This window comes from Perognathus longimembris, chromosome 3, assembly GCF_023159225.1.
Source record: "Perognathus longimembris pacificus isolate PPM17 chromosome 3, ASM2315922v1, whole genome shotgun sequence".
NCBI classification, from domain to species: domain Eukaryota; kingdom Metazoa; phylum Chordata; class Mammalia; order Rodentia; family Heteromyidae; genus Perognathus; species Perognathus longimembris.
In genome coordinates, this window is record NC_063163.1 from 79,084,552 (window position 1) to 79,096,907 (window position 12,356).

A 12,356-nucleotide genomic window follows, 5' to 3' on the forward strand; every position below is an offset into this window, starting at 1 on the left:
GCACCCCCACACCACAGCTCATCCCAGTCTCTGCTGCCAGGGTTGCTGGTGGAGTCTAAGTCAGGACTCCAACAGAGTCTCCACCCCGCCCCCCTCAGCAACCTCACTGCCGCTGGGCACTTAGCTGGTGGAGGCCACAGCCTTGAGACTCAGCAGACTGCAGGCGTGCGCAGTAGGACAGGGCCCCGCTTGGCCTCCACCCTCACCATGGCTGTACCCTCCTTCACTTCTCAGGACTCAGGACAGAGACTGGAGCTCCCTGCAAGAACCCAAGCCCAGCAGGCAGGGACTATAACCCCCATGACCACCCCCCCCCCACACACATCCACGGTACCTGTGCTGGCTGCCGCCTCGTCCTCCACACGGTGCCCGGGCCCCGCTGTCGCCTGCTGGATGATCTGGCGCAGGTGGTGCTTGAACGTGGCTGTGTTCAGCTCCTCGAACTCACAGCCCAGGGTCTCGGCTGCGTGGTTGGCCCACTCGAAGCGCATGAACTGCTTCCGGCCCACTGCAGAGAAGGAGGGGTGAGGTCCCAGGCACAGGTGTCTCCGTGGCTCTGAGGACCTCAGAGAGCCTCACCTGACACCGCCCCCCCCCCAAACCCTTGCTCACTTCTTCAAAGCAAGGAGAACTGTTCTGGGGAGGCGCTAGCCGCAGGGCACCAGGAACAGGCTGGTGAAGGTGGGAGCATCTGCAGCCTACATGCTGCCACACGCCGCCGCCCTCTGCCCACCCAGACAGGCCCCAGTTTACCTCTGGGAAACCAGTACAAGTGGGAGGTGGGGGTGGGCGCCCCCAATGAGCAAGGGAGATAACAAATAGAAAAATAAGATAACTGACAGGCTCACACCTGGAGCCCCAGCTACTCAGGAAGTGGATAGCTGAGGATCGGGGTTCAAAGCCAGCCTGGGCAGGAAAGTCCATGAGAGTCTGATTTCCAATGAACTTCCACAAAGCTGGAAGTGGAACTGTGGCTCTAGTGGTAGAGCACTAGCCTTAAGCACAAAATCTAAGGAACAGAGCCCAGGCTGAGAGTTCAAGCCCCAGGAACAACACAAAAAGATGAGATAGATAGATAGATAGATAGATAGATAGATAGATAGATAGATAGATAGATAGACAGACAGACAGACACATAGATAAATGATGGAATCAGAGCTTTGAATGCCAGCTAAGGAAGCCAGGCACTCGGGAGAATATCATCTTAAAGAAGGAAGCGGGGGGAAAAGAGCCTGGATAAATGAAAATGATTCTTAATATATTTCAAAATGATGTGTTATGACACCAAGCCCAGACATTTAATATGACTGTGAAATCCTTTCTAGATGATTTTGGAACAACCTATTATGAACTCTTACAAAGCAGAGTTACACAGGGAGTAAATCAGTGGGCAGACTCGAGGCAGCACTGCTTAAAATAATCCAGGAGGTGGGCATGGGGGGGTAGTGATTGATGTAATCATGAATGTGTACAATATTTATAAATATGACTTTTTGGGCTACCATTGTGGGTCTCTGTATGGATGGGAGCCGGCTGGGTCCTGAACCTTTCCAGCCCTCTCTCTGGCTGCCCCCCCCCCAGGAGGTGAGCCCCCAGCGCCTCTATGGTGACAGGTGGAGGGATGGGGGGGGGGACACTGACTGGAGGCTCAGCCTCTGCGGGGGTGCAGAGCCAGGAGGGCCTTCCTGGGGACAAGACAACCACCTGGTGGCCATGAGCTGTAGCTACAAGCCACATCATCTGGGAGACTGCCCAGCCCTGGTCAGCACCCCTAAGCAGGCATGGGGCAGGGTGGGGGGGGGGGCGGACGGTGTCCCCGGAGAGGGAGGTGGTACCTTTGCAGGCCCCGGCGGCACCGAGGTGGTAGAGTGCGGCCAGCACGCGCCATGCTGCCCGCTGCTCGCCCTGGGAGATGTTCAGCACATCCATGGCGGTCCGGAGCTGGGCAAAGGCGGCCGCTGCCCTCTGCTTGTCCTCTGGCTGGGAGCAAAGGAGAGAGGAAGGGGAAGGCGTCACCACGGGGGCCCAGCGGCCCAGCCTAGGGGAGTCTGGCCAGTCCTGGGGCGCTGTGGGGCGGGAGTGCGTCACCAGGCTGGGCTGGGACTCGGAGTGCACTCTCCGGCTCACACTGGGAAGGTTTGTGGAGCCTCCACCCGATGCCTGGCTCTGGTCTGGCCGTGGCTTCAAAGGCCTCTCCAGGCAGAAGTGGGGGTGGCCGGGGCCCCCGGGTCTGGGTGGGCAGCGACAGGTACCCAAGAGGGTGAGACTCGCTCGTCCCCTCCAAGGGAGCCTGCCAGAATGTTCTAGAAGATAACACAAAAGTGTGACCCACTCAAGAGCCTCAGGCAGGCCAAGAAACACTGATTCACCCCAGGACACTGCCCCAGGCCCCAGCCCCGTCACCAGCTTGTGTCCCATCTCAAGGGCAGCAAGAGGCACTGCCAGCCAGCTTTACGCAGGGAGACAAGAGAAGATGCCATGGTGGGATGCTCACGGCTTACAGGCTAGGGGTCTGTTTTTAAGACTTATGGCCCCCATTTGGTTTGATTGGATAGGAAAATGTGTCTAAAGCTCCCAGGCATGCGGCATCTGGGCCAGGGGCCTGCAAGGTGGAGAGGCCGAGAGCCATCCAACCATCCATCTGCATGTGGAGAGAGGCTGACATCGGCACGCTGACTCACGCCGAGAAGCCGGCAGCGTGAACGCCACCGGGCCAGGCCTCGGATTCTGTACAGCCGCCAGCCCAGAGAGAGCGTGGCACCAACCCAAAGTCACACAGCAAAGCAACATGACACGCGCATGACTAAGAAGGAACCAGATGCTTGCAAAGTCTAGAGCTGCTCAAGCCAAGCTCACTTGCAGGAGCTGGGATGGGAGACATGAATTACCACAAGGACACCCAACATGTTTTACTTCACCTTTAAAAGTCAGCGAAAGGAAAAGAAGAACAACAACAGTAGAATCACCGGACGCCGTGGGATTTTCCCGATGCAACCAGAGGCTCAAGGTCAGCCAAAGATTGCAGGTCATTTAGTGGGGGAAAACAAGATCCAAAATGTTCACTGAGTGTAAAATTGGGTCCAGCTTAGCCCACCTGGTGGGGGGGGGGACTGTAATGCAGGAGGCAGGGGAGGGGGCTGTAATGCAGGAGGGGGGTTGTAATACAGGAGGCGGGGTGGGGAGGGGGATGGAGGCAGAGAGACTGAGGCCTCCTCACTCTGTGCCCAGGGCAGTGGCCACAGGAGACCCGGACAAGGCTCCAGTTCCCCCTTGGAGCTGAGATCACAGAGGTCAGGAAAATGGACAGCACTGGGGTGAAACCCAGCAGACTTACAGCTGTGTACCCAGACAAATGTCTTCACCTCTCTGAGCCCCCAAGCAGGAGGGGTGGGGCCCTGGCTCTTCCCCCAGGACATGTCTCCCTTCCCAGGTGACAATGGGGCAGAAAAGGGCAAGTCCAGTTGGCACGGGTGGCTGGTGCCTGAAATCTTCAAGAGGCTGAGATCTGAGGACTGTGGTTTAAAGCCAGTCCCTGGCAGGGAAGTCTGTGAGATGCTTATCTCCAATGAACCACCAGTAAACCAGAAGTGGTGCTATGGCTCAAGTGGTAGAGTGCTAGCCTTGAGCTGAAGAGCTCAGGGACAGTGCCCAGGCCCAGAGTTCAAACCCCAGGATTGGCACCAGATAGCAACAATAAAGGAATGTGCTTCAGGGCAAAGCCTGGGCTATGAGAGTGGGAAGCAAAGTGCCGAGAAGACAGGAAGATGGTGGTGATGGCAGTGATTATTGAGGCTGGACGTTAGAAGAACCAAACCAAACCTCAGGCCCTGGTTCAGAAACAGTGGAAACTATGCAACCAAAGAATGTTCTGGGGAGGAAACAAGTGACCCCATCACCTCAGGCAGGGGCAGCTCCATCTAAAAGGCGGAATGTGGCTCAGGACGGGAGGTGGAAGGCACGGTTAGTGCTGTCCACCCTGCCCCAGCCTGGCCGCCTCCAGTATTCTGCCTACCCCGTCATGGCCGCAGCCTGGCCTGGAAGGCTCTGGAGTTTCTGTTGGCAACGGAGAACAGAAGTGCACAGCGGGAGAGAGCAGAGCATGAGGAACTGAAAACTGCCCTTTGGGGGACTATGCAGAGGGGCAGGTGTTCAAGCCCAGCCAAGGGGGTGTGGCATGGGTGGGGCGCAGCTCCCTGAGCTCCCACCTCACTGGCGCAGGCCCAGGGCACACCTCGGAAGTGGGGCTGTGGGATGCTCTGGATTCTGTTGCCATGGAAACAGAGCGGGGGGGGGGTGGTCAGAGGGGCTCTGCTGCCCAACTCCTGTGGTTTCACCAGACCACAGATCACACAGAGAAGAGTCTGGAGAGTTGGTGAGAGAGCGGACAGCTGTGGTGGCCATGGCAGCCCTCATGCCCCGGCAGCACCATTTGTTGAGCGAACTGGGGAGCAGAGTGCCCACCGGCTATGGCAGGAAGTCACTTGTGTGCGTGTGTTTGTGTGTGTGTGTGTGTGTGTGTGAGAGAGAGAGAGAGAGAGAGAGAGAGAGAGAGAGAGAGAGAGAGAGAGCCAATCATTCCAGCACTGTTTTATCCCCCAGTTATATTGAAGAAATAGCTAGCTCTGGAGAGGACATTATCTAATCCTCCCACCATCCAGTAGACTCCTACTCATTCTTCAAAACCCAGGTCAGATGTCCCATTGGCAAAGAATCCTTCCCTGACTGAGGCCACATAGGTCTGTCAGTTGTGCTGTGCGCCCACCAAGCCCGCAATGCGGGGCAGGGGCTGGGTGCCCACCCAGGGTGCTCACCCCTGTAATTCTAGCTCCTCAGGAGGCTGAGGTCTGAGGATCTTGGTTCAAAGCCAGCTGGGGCAGGAAAGTCTGTAAGACTGATCTCCAATGAACCACCAAAAAGCCAGACGTAGAGCTGTGGCTCAAGTGGTAGAGTGCTAGCCTTGGGCAAAATCTTTTTTAAAAGCTCAGGGACAGTGCCTAGGGGCTGAGTTCAAGCCCCAGGACTGGCACAATAATGATAATTAATAGCAACAACAAGTTAGATACCCACAGGTGAACAAAACATCAAACAAGCAAGCCATGGGTCAGCGCCATCTTGCAAAGCCATGCTCCCAGCGGTGCTCATCAGGAAGCCTCCCCAGGAGGCTGCCTACACCCCAGCGTCCCTGGGGCCCCATCCACGGAGTGCGGGACATACTCTCCATCTCCACCGCCACACTGCGCCCACGTTGAGATCCCCCTGGAGGCTCCCCAGGACCACAGTGCAAATGGACACAGAGACCCGGATGCAGGCTCAGGTGCAGGTGTCACCCCTGGCCCCCAGGTGCACCTCTGGCCTCCTCACAGCCCCCCAGTTCTCCTGGCCCCCACCCCCCCAGCCCTCCAGGTGCACCCTGGGCCCCCCACCCCCTCAGGTGCACCCTGGGCCTCCCCAGCCCCCCTCCTGCCTGGGAGCCTCACTCACCTTTGACCAATGGCCCATGCCAAAGGCGTGGCTGTCCACCATCTGATGCAGGTTCAGCTCTGTCCTGGAGGAGATAGGGTAGAAGGGAGGTGAGGGGGGCCCAGGGGCCCCAGGGAAGAGGGGCCCGGGGGAAGACCAGGCTCCTTGGGACAGTGGAGACAGTGGGACTACCTGAGCTCCAGGTCCAGCCCAGCCAGCATTTGTGAGAACACCTGGAAGTTTCCTTCCCCTTCCGGCTGCCGGCCCACCCGGCGAGTCTCCAGGAGCAGGGTCTGGAGGGAGACATGGACACCTGTGGCTGCCCACGCTTGTGGCCGCACAGAGCCTGGCCAGGGCCTGCCTGGCCCCGCCCCACGCCACTGCGCAGCCCTGGCCTTGGGCACCAGCGAGGTGGGGGAGGCTGTGGTCCAGCCAGGCAAGGGGTGTCAGTGCGGACAGGGGGCTGTGGTCCAGCCAGGTGAGTGGAGCCCATAGGACAGAGGCGGGTGACACACCTTGCACCCCTGAGGCCCCCCGGCTCCCCCAGAGCCTCACCTGCAGCTGGGCAGCCGTGATGCGTCCAGTGGCGCTGAAGTCCAGGGACATGGCCAGGGCAAACTTGGTGGCCGCATAGCTGCGGGCGGTGGACACGGAGCCGAAGGCGCGGAGGACGGTGAAGGCAGCCTGGATCTTGTCCACTGTGGGGCAGCAGGCGTCCCTCAGGGTTCGCCAGATCTAGCCGGGCCTGGGCCCCTGTGGGCCTCACACCCTCACTGGGCACACCCTCACCCAGTTGGAGGTGGGAAGGTCGGGGCCTGAGGCAGGGGCTGCCCCCAAATCCAAGAAGGGGGGCAGAAGGCTAATTCCCAGAAGACCAGGGGCCTGGGAACCCCTGTGCCTCCTGCACCTGGAGACCACTGTACCTGAAACCCTGCCATCCACGCTGCCCGCCATTCCCACCAGGTGTTCCAGGACCTGCTGGCAGCATGCCGTCTTCCCGGCCCCGCTCCGGCCCAGGGCCACAATGCTCTGGTCTCTCCGTTGGCTCAGCAGTGCCCAGTATGCCCGCTGGGCCAAGGAGCCCACGTGAGCTGGAATCCTGTCCCAACAGGCCCGTGGCACCTGTAGGCAGGCAGCCAGGGGGTGAGCTCCTGTCAGCACCCACCACTGCCCAGTCCTGTGTGTGCTCCAATGCCTGGCCTGGGGAGGCCCAGCCTGGGGGGGGCGTGCCTGGGGGGGCCGGCCTGGGGGGTCCAGCCTGGAGGGGCCTGGCCTGGGATACCCCCTCGCCCTGCCAGCCTGGGGAGGCCCAGCCTGGGGGGAGGCCCCTGCTTAGGGGGGACCCTAGCCTGGGGAGGGGTCCAGCCTGGGGGGCTCCGGCCTGGGGGGGGGGGGAGTCTGGCCTGGGCCACTCCCCTCCCCCTGCCGGCCTGGAGCGGCCTGGCCTCTGACTCTTGAGGGTCTCTGCCGACCCCTGGTGGCCACTCTAGGAACTGGACTCTGAGTTGTCTGGAGGGTGAGAGGTTGTTCTGCAGAGACTGGAAGATGAGGGGCACACACGTTTAATACCTCCCTCGCGCTGTGTCGCCACGACGGGACTTTCCAGAACTTTCCCCCAGCTCTTATGTCCAGTCCTGGACAGCCCTGGGGACCTGCTTGCTGTTGGCCCCTGTGAGCTCTGTCTGTCTGTCTGTCTGTCTGTCTGTCTGTCTGTCTCTCTCTCTCTCTCTCTCTCTCTCTCTCTCTCACTCACACACACACACACACACACACACACACACGGGGACATGCTGTGGTCTGCCTTCCCTCCCTGCTGCTGCTTCTTCCAGCCTGACCACTGCAGACTCTTAACCAACCAAGGGCTCTGCATGGAGCTCCAAGAATGAATGAAGGAGCCCAGAAGAAGGGAGGGAAGGAGGGAAGGAGGGAGGGAGGGAGGGAGGGAGGGAGGGAGGGAGGGAGGGAGGGGAGGGAGGGAGGGAGGGAGAGAGGGAGGGAGGGAGGGGAGAGGGAGAGAGGGAGGGAGGGAGGGAAGGAGGGATGGAGGGAAGGAGGGAGGGAGGGAGGGAGGTGCTGCAGTTCCAGTTCTGCCCACCAGGTAGCACCAAGAGATCATCTTGCAGCTATTCCCATCTGGACCCCAGATGTCTAAAGGAATAAATCTATAAAAGCAGAAGAGACTCCTGGATCTGTGTTTGCAGGGGTGGGAGGGCGGGGGGGGGGGTGGCCCTCTGGGACTCTGAGGAGTCCCGGGATGGTGTCTCAAGTACTGATGAGCCTGGGTTTTGATCTCAGCTCTCTTCCTGGTCAAACTTGAGAGGTCAGCAGCAGGCTGCCCCTGGCCCAGGGGATCTTTCACATTGATGGTCGAGCTGCTGGGAAGAGCTTGGGCTGTGTGAGGTATTGCTGTTATTGTTCACCGCCGTCTGCTGCTATTATTATTAATTAATCAGTGTCTGCTATCACTGTCTTTATTTGTCCCTGTCTGCCATTACTATTGTTATCTATATTGTTATTTACCTCTCATGCACTGGGTTTTGGCTCATTTTGTCCCAGGATGCCAGTCTCCAGGGTCCTGATGCCCCTCTCCGCCCCTTCCTCCCCTCCCCGCCACCACCTCACCTGCCCTGCGGGTAGCTCTGGAGGCCCGGGGGGCCGCAGGACGATCAGATCCGGCCCTGCACAGGTGTGGGGCCTCTGGGCTCTGTAGCGGTGCAACAGGGTATTCAAGACACTGGACTCGTTGACGCTGACCAGCGAGGCCAGGTCCTCGGCCTGGTCCAGCTCAGGGGATTGGCCTGAAGACATCACACCACAGGATCATTGCTGGCCTCCTTTACCGCCCCCCCCAACTCACCAACACCCCTCCCACACACACAAGCATTCCTGGCCCTGAGGGCTGTGTGCCAGCCAGAAGAACACACAGACCGTGGAAGGATGCGAGGACACCCTACAGGCCAGTAAAACTCTGAGCAAACCAGGGTCTCAATTTGTCCTTTCCTAGGTCTCATTAGAGAACTCAGATGTGTTCTGTGACACCCCACCACCACCACACACACCCCGAAAGAATTCAAGGTCCAGCTCCTCCTTTATCTGCAGTGGAGATATTCCCCGAGGGAAAAGATTGATGCCAAAGCCTGTGCTGTGGCCAGTGGTAGGCCTCGAGTTTATCTCTGAGTTCCCTGGAAGCCAGAGTGAAAAGGGAATCTTGCTCCCATAGTGTGAGATTGCGATGCCCATGAAATGAAAAGTGATTGCTCTTGAGGGGCTCAGCCCAGCAGGAGTGGGGGTGGGGGTGAGGGGGTGACTCACCCGATGAACCCGGTCCTCATCCACCTCCGTGACACTCTTGTCGGAATCAAGGCAAAGTCGAATCCTTCCTGCCGGCAGGTCGGCTGTTCCCTCATCTGGTTTTAGCACCGTTGCTGGTTGGGGAGCCCAGAGGGAAGAGAGGAAGGAGGAGGAGGGGCGGGAAAAGGAGGAAAGGAAAGCAAGAATGGAGTCTCAGCCAGGCCAGGGACCCAGGGAAGGGGAGGGAGGGGGCTTAGGCAGATCCAAAAGGAGCTGCATCTTGGAGTCTATCGTCACGAAGCATTCTTAACTGTGACACCCCCTTCACCCCCCAAATCCTTTAGGGAGGGTGGCTGAATCCGACGGGGGGGTGGGGTGCAGCGCCCTGCCCCACACCCAGACCCAGGGCAGCAGAGAATGAATGCCCTGCAGCCTGCCATTCCCCTTCCCATGCCCAGGGCAGACATCACCAATCGATCATTGCCCCCCCACTTCCCCCCCCCCGACCAGAATCAGATCTTGGTGTGTGGCCAACTGAGGCAGGCTCAAGGTACCTCAATGTTCCCCCTCTCAGGGGCTTTCGGGGGACCAGTAGCAGGAGGGGCCATGGGAAGAGCACAGGGAGCATCCCCTGCCCCCCTCTCCAGACAATGCTGACACCCCCCCCCCCCCCGCCCTTACCAAGCACGAATCCGTCCTTCTGAACCAGCCAGACCTTCTCCGCCTCGTACCATCTGCCATCTCCAGCCTGGACACAAAGAGCCAGCGGTTACAGCAGCGAAGCCTCGGCTGGGAGGGGCCTCCGCTCTGGATGCGACACTCCGCTTTGATAAATGGGGGGCAGGCAAGGTGGCTACACGCAGAGGATTCTGCCAAGGAAGTCCCCTCCATTTTCTTCTCCTTGTTGTTCGGTTTGGCTTTTTTTTTTTTTTTTTGAGCTAGGGTCTCACTTATGGAGCCCAAATAGAATTCTCCTGCCTCTGCCTGCTAAGGGCTGGGATTACAGGCATGCACTACCACACCAGCTTGGAAACCTCGGGTTTGGAGGAGTTCCTCTCATTCTTGAATGGAAGCCTTGAAGCCTCCCGTGTAGAAGAAATCCCGTCATTCTTTGGCTGCCACCCAGCTCCCTGCACACTCCAGGGCCTCCCTCGTCGCCTGCCCCTGAGGCCCAGGGTGGGGCTGGGCTCCTCACCTGCAGGGCCTCCAGGCTCTGGCCCCCGCCATCCAGCTCCTGCGGCCTTGGCCCCTGCTCCGCCGGCCCCTGGGCAGGAGGCCCGTCCACCCGGCTCTCTGGCATGGCCTCCAGCTGAAGTCCGGGGACGCCCTCCGCTGCGCTCCCATGGGACTCCCGGGTGCCCTGGGCTCTGTTGTCTGGCTGGTCCTCTGTCCCAGAGCCCTCTGGGGAGGCTCCCTGCTGAGCTGCCTTCCCAGGTGCCATGCATTCCTTCTCTGCCAGGCCTTCATCGCCACCTGCCTCTCTGGGCACCTCTCCTTCCTGGGATGTCCCAGTCACCAGCGGAGCTCCCCCTGCATCCCCCTCTGGCCCTCCTGGCTCCTGCCCTGCATCCTTTTCCTCTGTCTTGGTCTGGGGTACACCTGCTTTGTCCTTCCTGCTTTGGGGACCTTCCCCCTTGCTCTTCTTGCTCAGGGAAGCACCCCACTTTCTGGCTGGGACCTGGGGCTCAGTGTGGATCTGGTCTCCTCTATTTTGGGACAAATCCTCCTTATCTGTCTTGTTTTGGGGTTCCCCTCCCTCTGTTGTTAGTGGTTGCCCTCCACCACCTGCCCCTGGGGCCTGGGGCCTGGTCCTCTGCTCCTTGTGGCCCTGGGGCACACCCCCTTTGGGCTGTTTGGTCAAGGGGGGCCTGATCTCCTTCCCCATGGTGCTTTGACCCCTCTGTTCTGGTGTTCCTTGACCTGCACCCCCAAGGCCCCCAGTCCGGGTCGTCTGGGCCTCCGGGGTCAGCACCCCTGGGCTGGCAGGGGGCACAGCCTTGTTCTCCGCCCCTCCAGGGTCTGTGGCTGGGGCTGGAGTGTGGCCAGGTGGGGAGTCATGTGGCTTGGCCAGCTCCGGGTCCAGCTTGGCGACCATGAGCAGCACGTCGCCCCGCCTCGTGCCCCGTCTGCTGGGCAGCGTCCTCTTGGCTGGTTCTGGGGTCTCCCCCGCATCTGTGCTGGACACCGGCCCAGGATGGGGACCCCCAGGCCCCTGGCTGTCTCCACCTGAAGTATGGGCATGCTGGGAACTGCACGAGCTTCCAGACCGAGGGCCACTGCTGGTCTTGCTGCTGGCTTGGGTGATGGAAACTTCTGGGGCCTAAGAAAGAGGCCACAGCAGTTAGGGGCTGGATGCTGGCCTGGCAGTGGTCATCCACAACCTTCATCCTGCTGGTCAGCCACCCAAGTGCCCACCAGCTGCCTCGGGCACCCATGGCATGGCACCTGGCAATAAGCCTGTCCCTGAGCCTCTGCCAAGGGCAGGTCCTGTGTGCCATGCCCCACTGTGTGGCCTTGGGTCAGGTGCTTCCCTTTTCTGAGATGTTCCTTTATGAACAGTCTTGCAGAGTGGGTGGGAGGACTTGTGGTAATGCTGCATAGGCAGGCACATAGTGGGTCTGCAGAGGCTGCTGCAGCACACAGTAGGTCTGAAGGTGCGGTTGCGGTGATGGCTGCCCTGGTTGTTCTTCCAGCCTGTCCTGGGATGGGGAAGTGCTGACCACAACTTGGTTCCCAGCTGTCCTGTCAAGTGACCGTGGTCACCATTGTCCACTCCTGCCCAGGTCCAGATAGGCCCACCCAGGCAGCTGGGGCGTGGGGATGCTCTCTGCAGCTCTCAGAGGCAGAGCTTGCCACTTCCCACCCCCGCCCAGGGCCCTGGTTGCTGCCCCTGGGGTCCCCCACTGCTGCCGGACCTCAGCACTAGGGCTCCATGACACCGGAGGGCCTCCTTGGCCAGCTACTGCGCCTCCCCCGCACCCACCCACCCCCCCCACACACACCTCCCCTGTCTGGGACACAGCCTTGCAGGGCAAAGGGCTTGAGCCCTCTTCTTGCTTTCAAACCAACCCAGGATGGCACTGCCTCCACCTGCACACCTGCATCTGTGTCCAAAGATGCATAGAGGCATGGCTCACATGAAGGATCACCCACCACAAGCAAACAAGCCCAACGAGAGCACAGGGCCCTGAGTTCAAACCTCACTCCCAGCACACACACTAGAGCACCTGAGCTGGCAGCAAGGATGAGGACTCAGAAGGGAGCTGGGGGGAGGGGCGGGGGTTGCTATTCTTCACCAGTCACCACCCAGGAAGACAGCAGCCTGCAACCAGCCTGCCTTCCTGGCACACAGGCCCAGGAACCCCCTCTCTGTGCACTCCCGTGGTCTGGAAAGCCTCCCTCCCCACCTGACCTTCCCCAGCCTATGAAGAAAACAGTTTCCTCAGAGCCCAGCGGTTTTACAGATGTGTCGGCTGAGGCCCGGAGGGTATAGGGATGTGGTACTAAGGGTTGAGGCTAGAGCGGGCACCCAGATCCTTGCACCCCTGTCCTTAGCCTGGGTTTGCAGCTCCTCCCTCCCCTGGGTGACCTTAGGGAAATCAGGG

The 12,356-nt window shown here is 60.0% G+C and overlaps 1 protein-coding gene across 1 annotated transcript in view; it reads right to left on the reverse strand.

Annotated features, from left to right (window-relative positions):
* Myo18b (myosin XVIIIB) overlaps positions 1 to 12,356 on the reverse strand; it is a 122,679-nt gene that overhangs the window by 101,067 nt on the left and 9,256 nt on the right. Inside the window, exons 4-13 of the mRNA XM_048342750.1 lie at positions 9,947 to 11,071; positions 9,433 to 9,499; positions 8,769 to 8,885; positions 8,083 to 8,258; positions 6,384 to 6,582; positions 6,016 to 6,158; positions 5,653 to 5,753; positions 5,482 to 5,545; positions 1,836 to 1,980; positions 335 to 508 (exon numbers count right to left, since the gene is read on the reverse strand). Coding sequence (XP_048198707.1) covers positions 335 to 508; positions 1,836 to 1,980; positions 5,482 to 5,545; positions 5,653 to 5,753; positions 6,016 to 6,158; positions 6,384 to 6,582; positions 8,083 to 8,258; positions 8,769 to 8,885; positions 9,433 to 9,499; positions 9,947 to 11,071 — 2,311 coding nt within the window. The remainder of the gene's footprint in view (positions 1 to 334; positions 509 to 1,835; positions 1,981 to 5,481; positions 5,546 to 5,652; positions 5,754 to 6,015; positions 6,159 to 6,383; positions 6,583 to 8,082; positions 8,259 to 8,768; positions 8,886 to 9,432; positions 9,500 to 9,946; positions 11,072 to 12,356) is intronic.